The 12,524-nt window shown below is 35.8% G+C and overlaps 1 protein-coding gene across 2 annotated transcripts in view; it reads left to right on the top strand.

The window, feature by feature from the left end:
* Positions 1–12,524, top strand: part of Gsk3b (glycogen synthase kinase 3 beta) — a 185,246-nt gene that overhangs the window by 137,199 nt on the left and 35,523 nt on the right. For both annotated transcript variants that reach the window (XM_063225026.1, XM_063225024.1), the window contains exon 8: positions 8,146–8,241. In XM_063225026.1, the coding sequence (XP_063081096.1) occupies positions 8,146–8,241 (96 nt within the window). The remainder of the gene's footprint in view (positions 1–8,145; positions 8,242–12,524) is intronic.

Below are 12,524 nucleotides of genomic sequence, written 5' to 3'. Positions count from 1 at the left end.
TTTACCCAAGTGCTTCAGTTGTCTCCAATAGCGTGATGACTTAACAGCTCTTTTCTTCACTGAATCCTTAACGACTTGTGTTACTGCTGCCATAGACTTCTACTACTTGCCTTTTATAAATTGGAAAGTGACTCTTAAGAGGGAAACACTGCAGCACAACAACAAGGTGGCTTATGTCAAAATTGACATCAAAGAGAAGATAGAAATTTGATAAAATCTGCATATTTTGACATTATTATTTTACCTACTGGTATGTTTGAAATAGAGAGCATATGGCCAGGGATGCAGCACAGTGATAGATCTTCTGCCTAGGATTAATGAAGTCCTGGGTTCACCACCTCCCCATAGAAGGAGACATGTAAGTTACAGGGCGGTTCCAGAGGACATGGTGTAAGAGTCCTCCAGAAGTAAAAAATGTATGATAGTAATTCCATTGTTATTAGAAGACTGCTACTTTGAAATAGAATGGTTTTAAGTTTTCAAATTAAATACATTTGTCAAGCTTAGGATATAAGCAACCAGTCTACTAATATTCTAAGTTAAGTATGTAGTTCTTTTTTGCAGAAAAGAAAAAAAAATTATTCAACCATGCATACAATAGTTTTGAGTATTACTGGTTACACAGTTTTCTTCACCTGTTTTAAATGCTTTTATTGACTTGAATGTATTGACCTTATCCTTAAATCACTTTATAATTTTTCAGGGTATACACTGCCTTAACTACATACGTAAATGCATGTATTGATTTAGTGAACATTTGTTCCTCGGTCCTCAGCCCAGGACATAGGTAGACCCTTGCCTTCAAGGAGTTCAAAGATGAATTAAAAGAAGGCAGGGAAAATTTGAAGGCAGTAGAGCAAAGCAAGCATTATCCCATAAGTTTCAACCGAATCAGAAGGATGAAACATTTCATTTGGAGACAGAGGGGTCTGGAAAGATCACCATTGAGGTGAATCTTGACCATGAACGGTATTTACCCTTTAGAAAGGGAAAGGGTACTTAGTGAAAGTGTGCTGTGTTTTATGTAATGGTTGAAATTCAAGTTACGGTGGTGTTGATAGGATATGAGTTTGTCCGGAAAGACAAGATTGGAGCTGTATGCAGTGGCCAGACAACATGACATGATAGGTTGGAGGCCACTGAGGGATTTTAAGCAGAAAAATTACATATTTCTAATAAGATTTATTTTACTTCACACTTGGCTTTTAAAAGTTTCACTTGCAGCTCTGTTACTGAAGTTTGGCGACCCCTGCTGTTCAGCTATAAAAAAAGCAAGCCTATGAAAGCATCTGATTTCAGAGCCTGTCAGATGCTTCCTTTCGCTTCTTTTATTTCTTTGCAGTTGATAATTATCAGTTCAGAATTGCTGCTACTTCTTAGTGTCTGGATAAATTTATTAACCAAATAAGTGCAAAAATATTAAAAGAAATCAAACCAGGAGGGTTCCAGGATCCTGGATAGAAACAGTTATAGTTAAGATGACCAGTTAGGAGGGGATGGACCATACCACCAAAAGGCTGTATTACGTATTGGTTCTTTGTGTTTTTACCACCCACCCCCCATGAAAGATGCATTTCAGACAAACAGGAAAGTTGTGAATTCTATAATTTAGTTGAACTAAATCAGGCAGATATATACTAAGCCTAGTAGAAAGTTAAAATCTAAAGATGAAACCAGAAATTGAAACAGTTTATCTGTCCAAATATTGTTTACTTGCGGTACAAGTTAATGATAGATGATTATGCATTTGGAATTTTTCTCTTTATAATATGCCAGTTGCTTACTTTTTAGCCTTTAATATTCATCCATTGATTGTCCAGTTCTTTTTCTGTATAATTTATACTATTTTCCACCTCTAATCCTAGTGTGCATACAATATGCTTTTAACTCATTTGCCTTAGGTTTCTTTCTTAAATAAAAGCAGCTAACTCTCTCTCTACTTCTAGAACTTTTCCTAAGTCCTTTCCTTTCCTTAGTACTGTGTAGCACTTGGATCAAACACATTATTGTGCTTATTTTTTTGCTAATCTTTTCTGATTACTCTTGATTTATGTGTCTGACTGTTCCAGAGTAGCTTGGGATAGTAGTTAAGTATTTTGATTAGAGGAATGACTTTAGAGACTAAAATTTTTAAAACTATCTTCTGATTATGTCTTTTTTTTTTCTTTTTTTAAAAAATTTTATTTAAGGAGAAAAAAAGCACAGAAAGGGTACAAGTTATACAGATTTACAGAAAAAAATAAACAGTAGGAAATCACTAGTTAATGGATTACATATTGTCATCTTAGAAATAATTGTTTAAGTCACAAAATTAAAGCTTGTAAAGTGGACATTCCAACAGTGAGACTGCAAACAGTTCTGTTCAATGATCCAATAAAACTCAGTGATATCATTTTCTATCTTATACACTTAAATGTACATGCAGTTATATCATTCGGAACACTTTCTTTTCCTCTCTTTTGTACAATGACAATTACACATTTTGGGTTTTGTTGCTCCCACAGTTCTTATTACTTTTTGGAAGGGAGTAGAACCAAATGTGACATAACAGAACAGAGTCAATCGAATCAAAAGGGTGGACATAATAGATAATGTAAAAGCATAATACAAGGTGATCAATAATGGTTACCATAATGCCTCCCGCTATCTCTAATAGAATTGCCTATATCATCAGTTATAATAAAATTGAACAAAACAGTAAAGAACAAAACTGACTAAACCAAAACATTGGAGACATTATAGGTCTTCAAAAGTAGATAATAGTCAACCAGAATGGGAGTCATAATGAATCCCACTATCTTCACAGCTGTTGCCTAAACTTTCGAACCTCGTACTATCAAGCAAAACAGAATAGGGGGATATCAGTCAAAAACAAGATGGTGAGAGTAATACAGGGCTTTAAATCAAGATAATGGAAAGTCAAAGTGGGTTACTATAATATATCCTGCTATTTTTTGTTTATTTTTCCCTTAATTAAAAGGATAAAAATAAAAAAGTAAATAATGAAGTGGAGATTGAGATAAAAGAGGGCATAACAGCAAAACAGCGCAGATCAAAACATAACCATTTAAGCAGAATAGTGTTTCACCACAAGATAATCCTGACATAAAAGTAGTTACCATATTACAATCTTTCCTTAAAATCTTTGAGTATAACTTCGTATACTGTAGCATCAAATATATCAAAACAATGTAAAACCATTTAAGAGAGTGACAGCATTACAGGGTATTTAGAATCAACTAACAGAAAATGAACAATGGTTTCTGTATAATCTCCTTGTCTTTAAAAGTTTTTGCTTATACTATCGTACATAATAAAATCCAATAAGATACAACCTGTTTAGACCAATAGAGACAGAAGAACAAAAGCTTGATGAGACTTCAAAACAAGATGATACTAAAGCAGTATTACCTATTAAGATGTCATTTTCTCCAAAATAGCTGTTCCTATCATCCAATCTTCTCTGCCTCATTTCTGTTGAGCTCTTTTTCTGTCATTAGTTGTCAGTTTGTCTGCTTCATTTTGTTTTCTGCTCCATTCATTGTGGCCTCTCTGCCACTATTTCTGGATTCTTTGTATTTTTCTTTTTTAGAATATCCTGCAGTATTCTCTGTAGAGTTGAATTGGTAGTTGCATATTCCCCTAGTTCCTCTTTATCCTGGAAGCACCTTGTTTTTCCATCAATTTCCAGGGATAGTTGTACAGGATATATCAGTCTTGGCTGGAGATTATTATCTTTCAAAGCTTGAATTATTTCCCCCCACGCTCTTCGTGATTTGATGGTTTGTGCAGAGAAATCTGCTGTAATTCTGATGGGTGTTCCTTTGTAAGTGGTCTGTTTCTTGTCTCTGACAGCTTTTAATATTCTGTTCTTGTATTGAATTTCTGGAATTTTAATTATTATATGCCTGGGTGTTGCTCTGTTTGGGTTGTAGGTGGCTGGGGTCCTGTATGCCTCATACATCTGAGTATCTTTACCTTTTGCTAAATTAGGAAAATTCTCCTGGATTATTTCTGTGAGTAGCTTTTGTAGCTCATTTGTTTGTGTCCCTACTTCTTCTTTTATGTTCTTAATTCTTAAGTTATGGGTCCTCTTATCATCTTCTAGTTTTTGTATTATTGCTGTTTGTTTCTTTGTTACTTTTAAGAAGTTTTTCATTTCATTCTCCCATATTACAAATCTGCCCTCCAGTTCAGATAGTTTGTCCTTAGTTTCTTTCAAGCTGTTATGCCAGTTTTCAATAGAGTTTTTAGTTTCCTGGTAGTCTCTTTGAACCTGCTTCACATATTCTATGCTTTCTCTATTTTCTCCATCAAACAATTCTCCCCTCTTTTTCTGTTCTTCCATTCCACCATTTGTTTTTTCTTGGGTGGTGCTTAGCATTTCTCTAACTATTCTGCTTATTTCTAGCTTCAGGTCATTAATAACTTCATTCCTGAACTGATCTATGAGGCTCTCTAGATGGCGCTTTATGTCTATTGGTGCGATGTCCGCTATTACCTGTTTCTCAGGATTGGGGGCCGAGGAGCCTTTCTTGTTGCTGCCTCTTCCCATAATCTTTGTTCCTTATATATGCAAGCTTATATAGGAGGCCCAGCTTCCCTCCCTGTCAGCCACAGCCTGATCGAATTGCGCCGGCTAGGTGTTCCCGCCCACCGCAGCACACCAGGAAATTGTAGACCCGGCAGCCTACGCAGGGCCTGCCCCTCCAGGCCACCCTCAAGCTCTGGGATCTGGGTTGTGCTAGCCTACTGGGTCTCTGCCAGCAGCGTCACGTAGGCTAGGCACTTCTCACCAATCCCGCTTGAGAGGGGGATACGTGGCTGAAGTCGCTGCAGTGCCCTGCTCCCGCAAGTCTGCCCAGTCCCAGAATGTCTTCCGCTGGAGTCTCATTAAACTGTGGGAGAGTGTCAGTTTCTCTCACTCACCTCACCGCAAGTCAACGCACAGCTCCCTGCCCGTCCTATTTTCAACTCTGTTCGCCGATTCCCGTTCTCAGAGCTTCCGCGCTTCTGTCTCCCTACCGAGCCGATATAGACGCAGCCGCCACACTGCTGGAAACCCAAATCGCGGCTTCCAATGGCGTGGGCTCCAGCCTCCACACTGAGGCCCCTCTGTTCCTGTTCTAGCACCAGGACTGCATTACAAGTTTGTTTCTCTCATCCCAGTTCGTTCCTGGGTCAGCAGAGCATATCTCCACCTGCTTATGACTCTTTACTCCGCACCATTCCTGAATTCTAAGCCGAGTCTTTCAGAGAGCTTCCGTAGCTGCTGCTATCTGTCCACCATGTTCTCCCGGAAATCTGATTATGTCTTTTTTATTAATACGCAGATTATAAATAATAGTTCTGATTTTTGACTCTGATACTGATAAGGCTAGTCTAAAATAGCAATTAAAGAGGATAAACATCTGGTATATATTTAGTATAGTAAACAACACAAATTACGTATTGGTCTTTTTCCCCCTTTTTAATCAAGTTACAGAAATTTAGTTTACATGTATTAGAATGTAGCGATTTTGAGTGTGGAACTTAATAAGCTTTGAGTGTGGAACTCAATAACTTGACTACTCTGGTCAAGATAATAGAACATTTCTAGAAAAAAAAATATGAAAATTCATAGGGAACCACAAAAGACCCTGAATAGCCAGGTAAATCTTAAACAAAAAAGAACAAAGCTAGCAGTATCACAATACTTTGCCTCAAAACATATTACAGAGCTCTGGTGAGTCAAACAGCATGGTATGCCATCCACATTAACTCATGGACTAGTGGAACAGAATAGAGAATCCATACATCTAAAATAATTAACTGAAATAAACATCTGAAGTAAATCTGCACAGCTAAAGCCAGCTGATCTGCAAAGTCACAAAAACATACAGTGGAGAGAAGACAGTATCTTTAATAAATTGTGCTGGGAAACTGAATATATGTGTGCCAAAGAGAGAAATAGACTCTCATCTTTCATCATATGTTAAAACCAGTGCACTGTGGGTCAGAGACCTACATCTTAAGGCCTGCAACTGTGAAATTACCAAAAGAAGCCTAAGAAAGACACTTCAAGACATTTATGTAAGGCAATGACTTTTTGGTTAAGTTCCCTAAAGTACAGGCAACAAAACCAAAATAGATACCTGGGATTATCTCAACCTAGGAAGCTGCTGCACAGCAAAGTAAATAATCAAGAATAGAGAAAATTGCAAACCACCCAACAAGGGATTAACATCCAAAGTAGCAACAATAGTTTTTACAACTTAAGCCCTGAATTTTAAAAAATTGCAATTAAAATTACTATAATATTACTTACAGTATGTCTAAAACTTGCCTAGTCACATTGAAAACATTTCAAATTCCAATAAAAAATTTACACATGGGAAAAAATGTATAAAATGGGATAACGCAGTATCTGTAAAACTTTAAATGAGGAAAGAAAATTGTCATAGTGCTAGTATAGTGTTTTTATGCACTATATGCTCAAATTACTTTTTTCTCTCATGTACTTTTTGAAAGAATTTTAGTTTGCTGTCTTCACTGAATTTATTTCAGGTGATTACAGTCAGCGGTTGTTCTCATAATTGATAATTCTTTAAGGTCAGAAAGAAAATCTTCATGGCCAGCTTCAGGGAATAACTTTTGAACTTCATTTTACTCTTTTGTTCTTTCAATGTTGACTATGTATTGTTTGTGGGACCTCTTCCAACCATTAGACTTGCATCTCAGCCTTGTTTTTAAATGTCCTTATTTCCATATGTCTGTGTTCTCCATCTTTAGCACCCTGCCTTGCCTGTTAGGAAACACTTTGGCAGCTACCTGTTGCAGTAGGGCAGGTACTACTGTCCACCAGTAGGTGGAGAGCTCTTTCTGGTTCTTCCTCAGTTCCTTAACTGAAATACTGTTCTCTCCAGGTCTTGTTTTGTGCCTAATACCCTAAACATTTTTCATAGCTGGTGAAATTACAAACTTAATTGTTTGCCCTCCAACCAAATCCCATAATCACACCTTTGATACCATCTCCTAACTCATTTGCCCCTAAAAAGCCTTTAATTTTAGCCTTGCTATTTGTCTGTAGGATACCCTGTAGTGATATCTTATAGACTTAACTGAGGTTTCTCTAATAATTAATGGTATTGAAAAGCTTTGTATGTGTATATTTACTGTTTATATATTGTCTTCAGCATAGTGTGTATGTATATTTTTTAATTGGGTTATTGTCTTTTTGGTTGACACATAGTAGTTGTACATTATGGGATACATTGTAGCATTTTGATAAAAGTATGCAGTGGATAATCATTATAGTTATTGGTCTATCATTTGAGGCTTACATCCTTTCTTTGTGTTTACTGTATTCAGTATCTTCTTTGTTAGCTATTTTGAAATAATCATCAGCCGTGGTTAATACTACTGCAGTACAAAACTTTAGAACTCCTCCCTATCAACTATACACCTGTACCTATCTCTCTCTATTGTTCCTATACCCCACACCCTTGCCAAGGGTCTGATAATCACTATTCTCTTCCTGACTTCCTTTGAAATCAGTGTTTTAGTTTCCACATTAAGTAAAAATGTGCAGAACCTAACCTTTCTATGCCTAACTTATATAACATCCACTAGTGCTGTCCATGTATTCTAAACATCTTGCAGAATATGATTTCAAATGTTTTTCTTAGTCTCTGGTTTATATTTCTTTACATTTTCTTGAGTATCTTTTGAAGAACAAACTAAGATATTGATGAAGTTCTCAAAGGTGTAATGGAGTGGAGAGGATTAGAACCAACCAAAAGCATGAAAGTTCTCATACTGCCCAGAGTAGTTATAAAATTATCCTGAGTATTCACTGGTTGCCATGACAAAGGATTTGTTATTGTGTTACTCTTCTTCTATACAATTGTCCTTTAATTATAAATGGTGCAATATTTCATTTCTTTATACTAGCTTTATACTAGGTCATAGAGGTTCTTCAAAGTGCTCACTTGCATTATTAAAGGTTTCTTCTTGGAGTCTGTCTTATACCACCAGGTCCATGTACTTTACGTTGTCCATTGCACAGTGCAGCTCTCGAGGCAGTGGAGTGATCAATACATTGAGACTGTGTATGTGAAAGTATTGGAAAAAGATTGCACTATGTGATTTTTTTTGTTGGTCTAGGTCCTTGGAACACCAACAAGGGAGCAAATTAGAGAAATGAACCCAAACTACACAGAATTCAAATTCCCTCAAATTAAGGCACATCCTTGGACAAAGGTGAGTGAAAATGAGGTTTTTAATGAAGCACAACAACTAAAAGTTGAGTTTCCTCATTGTACTTAAACTATTTGGAGACCAGGATAAATTCGATGTAAAGTTGCTTGTAAAGAGAATCACGTAGTTGTACTTTCAGTACTGCATTGACTCTGTATAGTTTTGTTCTTACTAAATTCCTGTGAAGTTTCCAGCCTGGGCTTTCATTTGCTTGCATGGTAAGGTACCAGTATCATTAAAATGTTGGAGCGGGATCTTATATATAAATTTTGACAACCTAAAGTTCAAAAGTTTATTTACATACAAGTTTATTATGTGTATTTTTCTTTCCCTGCTTTCTTTCCTATTTGTATTTTGAGAGCAGTATTCAAAAACAGAATTTTGGGGCGAGTATATATGGAAACCAATGATACGTTTATAAGATATCATTAGCCATTGGAAAAGGCTGATCTTAACATTAGATGGAACCAGTTCTAAAGAGCACAGTTACTGATTTATCTGAAGATAATTTTCTGTTTTGGTACTTAATTAAAATGTTTTTAGAAAATAATTTATTTGAAAATTTTTTCAAATCAGCTTAACTCATCAATTTTATGATTTGAGAGTACAGAGAAAACAAAAGATTGTCCAAGATTACGTAGGTGGCTTGTGACAGGATCACATTTCTCTTTAGTAACCTTGTACATGTGTTTAATAGTGAATCTTTTAAACTTACAGTCATGTGCCATGCACTGTTTATATAGCCTTATATATTTTTTGTGGCTTAGAATGATCAACTTTGTAATAATATTCAGAAATATTCTATATTTTAAATGTCCATGTAACAGTTTGTTCTGGGCATCAAGAAGTTCATTTGGTTGGTTTCACATCATTTATAATAAGCAATAAAGTAAGTTATGGCTTTAGATGAACTAATTTACGTTTGCTAGAATCAAAAATATGCCTGCTCCCACTTCACTGTTAGTTTCCTTGAAGTACTTACCATAGACTCATTACCTCTCTTCAGAAAATCACATTACTAATTACTGTTTCCTTTTGAAACAAAAACCTCAGTGTTTTAGTGCCAGAATTATAGGTCTTCCTTGGCCAAGAGATCACTATATTCTCCTCTTTCTTTTAAAAATTTATGATAAACACTAAATGGTCTTCAATGAAGTATTCTTGGATTTTTGTACTTCAGGTTAGTTTTGAATCTGAGTCAGAAGATATACTTAGAGTTTCTCATTTGGCTCTAACCCAGAGAATCGCAGGTAGCTTATTTTGGGTTTAGTTTGAATCCATTAAAGCTATTACAAGTTAAAAGTGTTAAAATAAGTGATTTATAGTATACTGTGATTTCAACCACATTAGGGAGAAAATAACACAGAATTCTGTACAATGAATAAATAAGGAAATATCCCAAATAAGAAGAGTAAATAAAATGCTTGAATAAGATTTATTTTCTTTGTCTTGCCTATCTATATTTCTATAGTTTAATATTATTTTATGAAGGAAGGAGACAAGAAAAGCACCTTTTTTCTGGTGTAATCAAAGTATTCTTCAGATGTTATCCTCCATAGATATATATGAATGATTGATTGATCTCAAGATCATGAACTCCTGGATAACAGTCCCCATCCTCATTTTTTAAAAACCAACCTTGCCATCAACATTAGTGTCTGTCGTATTTGGCATTTTTCCTGTGGGTTAGCTCCTGATACTGGAAGTATTAACCAGAGTGGAATGTGAAAAATGATTGGTTAAAATTCAGCCAGCAGAACAGCTGTAATGAATTTGTATGCTTTAAGTTTTTCTTTACCTTGAGTTTCCGCTGTTTCTATAATCTATTATTCAAATAAATAATTTGTATAAAGACCCTTTACTTACATTTTCATTCCTATACTATGTGTAGAATAATGATTTAGTTCTACCCTTTCTGTTAAAATTACTGTGAACACTTCATTTATATGCAAGTGTCCTTTGATGTAATTTGGTTTTCATTTCATTCATTTGTGTTAATTTCTCAGTATGCACAGATTCAAGTGGTGTGCAGAAATTCCATAGTTCCATTTGGTCAGTTAGATGATCAAAATATGCTTGTATTGATTTTTAATATATTATTATAAAAATAGAAAACTTAAGATTCCTAGAGGTGGTTCAGTTGTGTCTCCTTGCCTTCCCCCATTATAATGGTAGACAGCCACTTGAGAAATGCTTTCTTATGCTGGGCAGCCAGTGGAATGGTTTTTAAAAACATACATAATATTCTGTAAAGACGAGAGCATCTTGCCATTAGCATCTGGAAAGTAGGAGTCAAAAAACAAGAACAATCCTTTTCTCTCTCTCTCTCTCTCCTTTCTTTTTTTTTCTTTTTCTTTTTCTTTCTTTTTGCTGTCTTCCATTTCCCAAAGCTGTAGGCATGTGAATGTGAGCCCTGATTTCTTCAGCCACTGTATAACGCAACTAGATCCTAGTATTGGCAGTTTGATTTTCAAAAAAGTAGTTAGAAATAAAATTAAAGGAGAAAAAGTCTTACGTGAAAGTACATAGTAAGTAACAAGATACAGCTGTGTGGCAAAGATAAAGGAAAACAGAAGCACTAAGATGATCCCAGAATGGTGTGTGACAGGATCCATTAAGTTACCCTTGACTGGCCCATAATAGCTAGTGCTACCTAATCCATTAACAGAGCACTTGTGGCTTCAGTGGGCAAAGAAACAGGGGATCATGGTTTTGAACGGGGACCACTACTGGGTGTGGGAGAACATAGGCCTTCTACATTGGTGTATGTTGTACACTTCAAAGAAGAAAACCAAATTGAAAGTGTGAGGAAGTGATGTAAACCTAGACTGAGAATGCAGTAGAGCTGGAGATGAAGAGGTAAAAAGCTTATTCTGCAGTTAAAACATGAAGGCAGGGTTAGGTGACAGGCTATGAGAAATGAAGAGAGAGAAACCTACTGGTCCTGGTGTTTATGCCTCGGCTTCTTTCTTTTGTAAGATAGTGATTATCTGCCATAACTTTTCTTCAGACACTTTTGAAAATGCAGAAATGCTTATTTAAAAACTACTTTATTTTAATTCTAAGTAAATGTGAAAGTTCTGCCTCAGCATAATTCTCTGATTTTTCCTTTTTTTTTCTGTCCCTGTTGCTCTAACTTTAGTTTAGGACACTGTCATAAAATAGAATTGTAAAACAATGTGCTACCGCCTAGTTTCATCTCTTTAGTTTTGTATGACTTCAGTCCATTGTTCTTGCTGTCAAACTTAGCTTTTTAAAAATGTGTGCAGGTGTGATGATGCATGTTTGTAATGCCAGCATTTAGGAGGCTGAGGCAGGAGGATTGTGCATTCAAAGCCTGCCTAAATTATGTGGTGAGAGCCTGTCTCAGAAAAATAAAAATAAAATGATACGTGACACTGTCATAGTCTTTAGGGAAATATGACATGAACTACGTATAATGACAACATGGTTCTGTGTCTTGATTCATAATGTTCTGATTCTTCTTTTTTGTTGTTGTTGTTTTTCTTTGTTCATTTGTTTGTTTTTTGAAACAGGGTTTCAGTATGCAGTTCAGGCTAGCTTTGAACTCACTTTGTAGCCCAGACTGGCCTCAAACTCATGACAGTCCGCTTGCCTCAACCTCCTAAGTGCTGGGATTACAGGCATGCACCACCACACCTGAGAGTCACTCTGTTCTTGTTCTTTTTACACCTTTCCTTTCCAGAAAAATAGTATTTTAATTTTTGTCTTGCTGCTAACATCTCTAGGCTATTTCATTGCTTGAAACTAATCACTTTCCCACGATCTCCAGCTGTAATTCCTCCTTAGATGCATATTGTTGGACAATGATTTTTAAAGTTTATATCTAGATAGATTAGGAATTTCTAATAAGGTTATAGTAGATGTGTTGTGATATTTTCCCTTGTTTTGAGTACCTGATTTTGCTATCTTTTTGTTTAAATTTCAGGAGGACAAAATTCTCACTTTATCCAGATAAATAATCCTGTGAGATCAATTAAGTAACACAGATGTCAGCATATTCTTTCATAAGGAATATAACTGGTATTGTAGAAGGAAGTAGTTAGAATCCAAACGGCCCTGATTTCCTGTGGTCACTGGTGGGCTACTTAATATATTAGCCACAAATGAGTATTGTTCAGCTTGTAGCTTATATTGAAGATCATTGCAGTCATGTGGAATTTTCCGAGGTAATCGAACTGTTTCCTGAGTGACCCCAGGGAAGACATATTTATTTCTATCTTTTGCTGTTTTGTTCCCCATCCCACTTAGATTGCTCTTTTTGT

Source organism: Cavia porcellus, unplaced genomic scaffold (genome assembly GCF_034190915.1).
Source record: "Cavia porcellus strain 051 isolate PalLab524CR breed Dunkin Hartley unplaced genomic scaffold, mCavPor4.1 scaffold_15, whole genome shotgun sequence".
Taxonomy (NCBI): Eukaryota; Metazoa; Chordata; class Mammalia; order Rodentia; family Caviidae; genus Cavia; species Cavia porcellus.
Note: the sequence above shows the minus strand (reverse complement) of the source record. Positions and strands in the feature narration are given on the sequence as shown.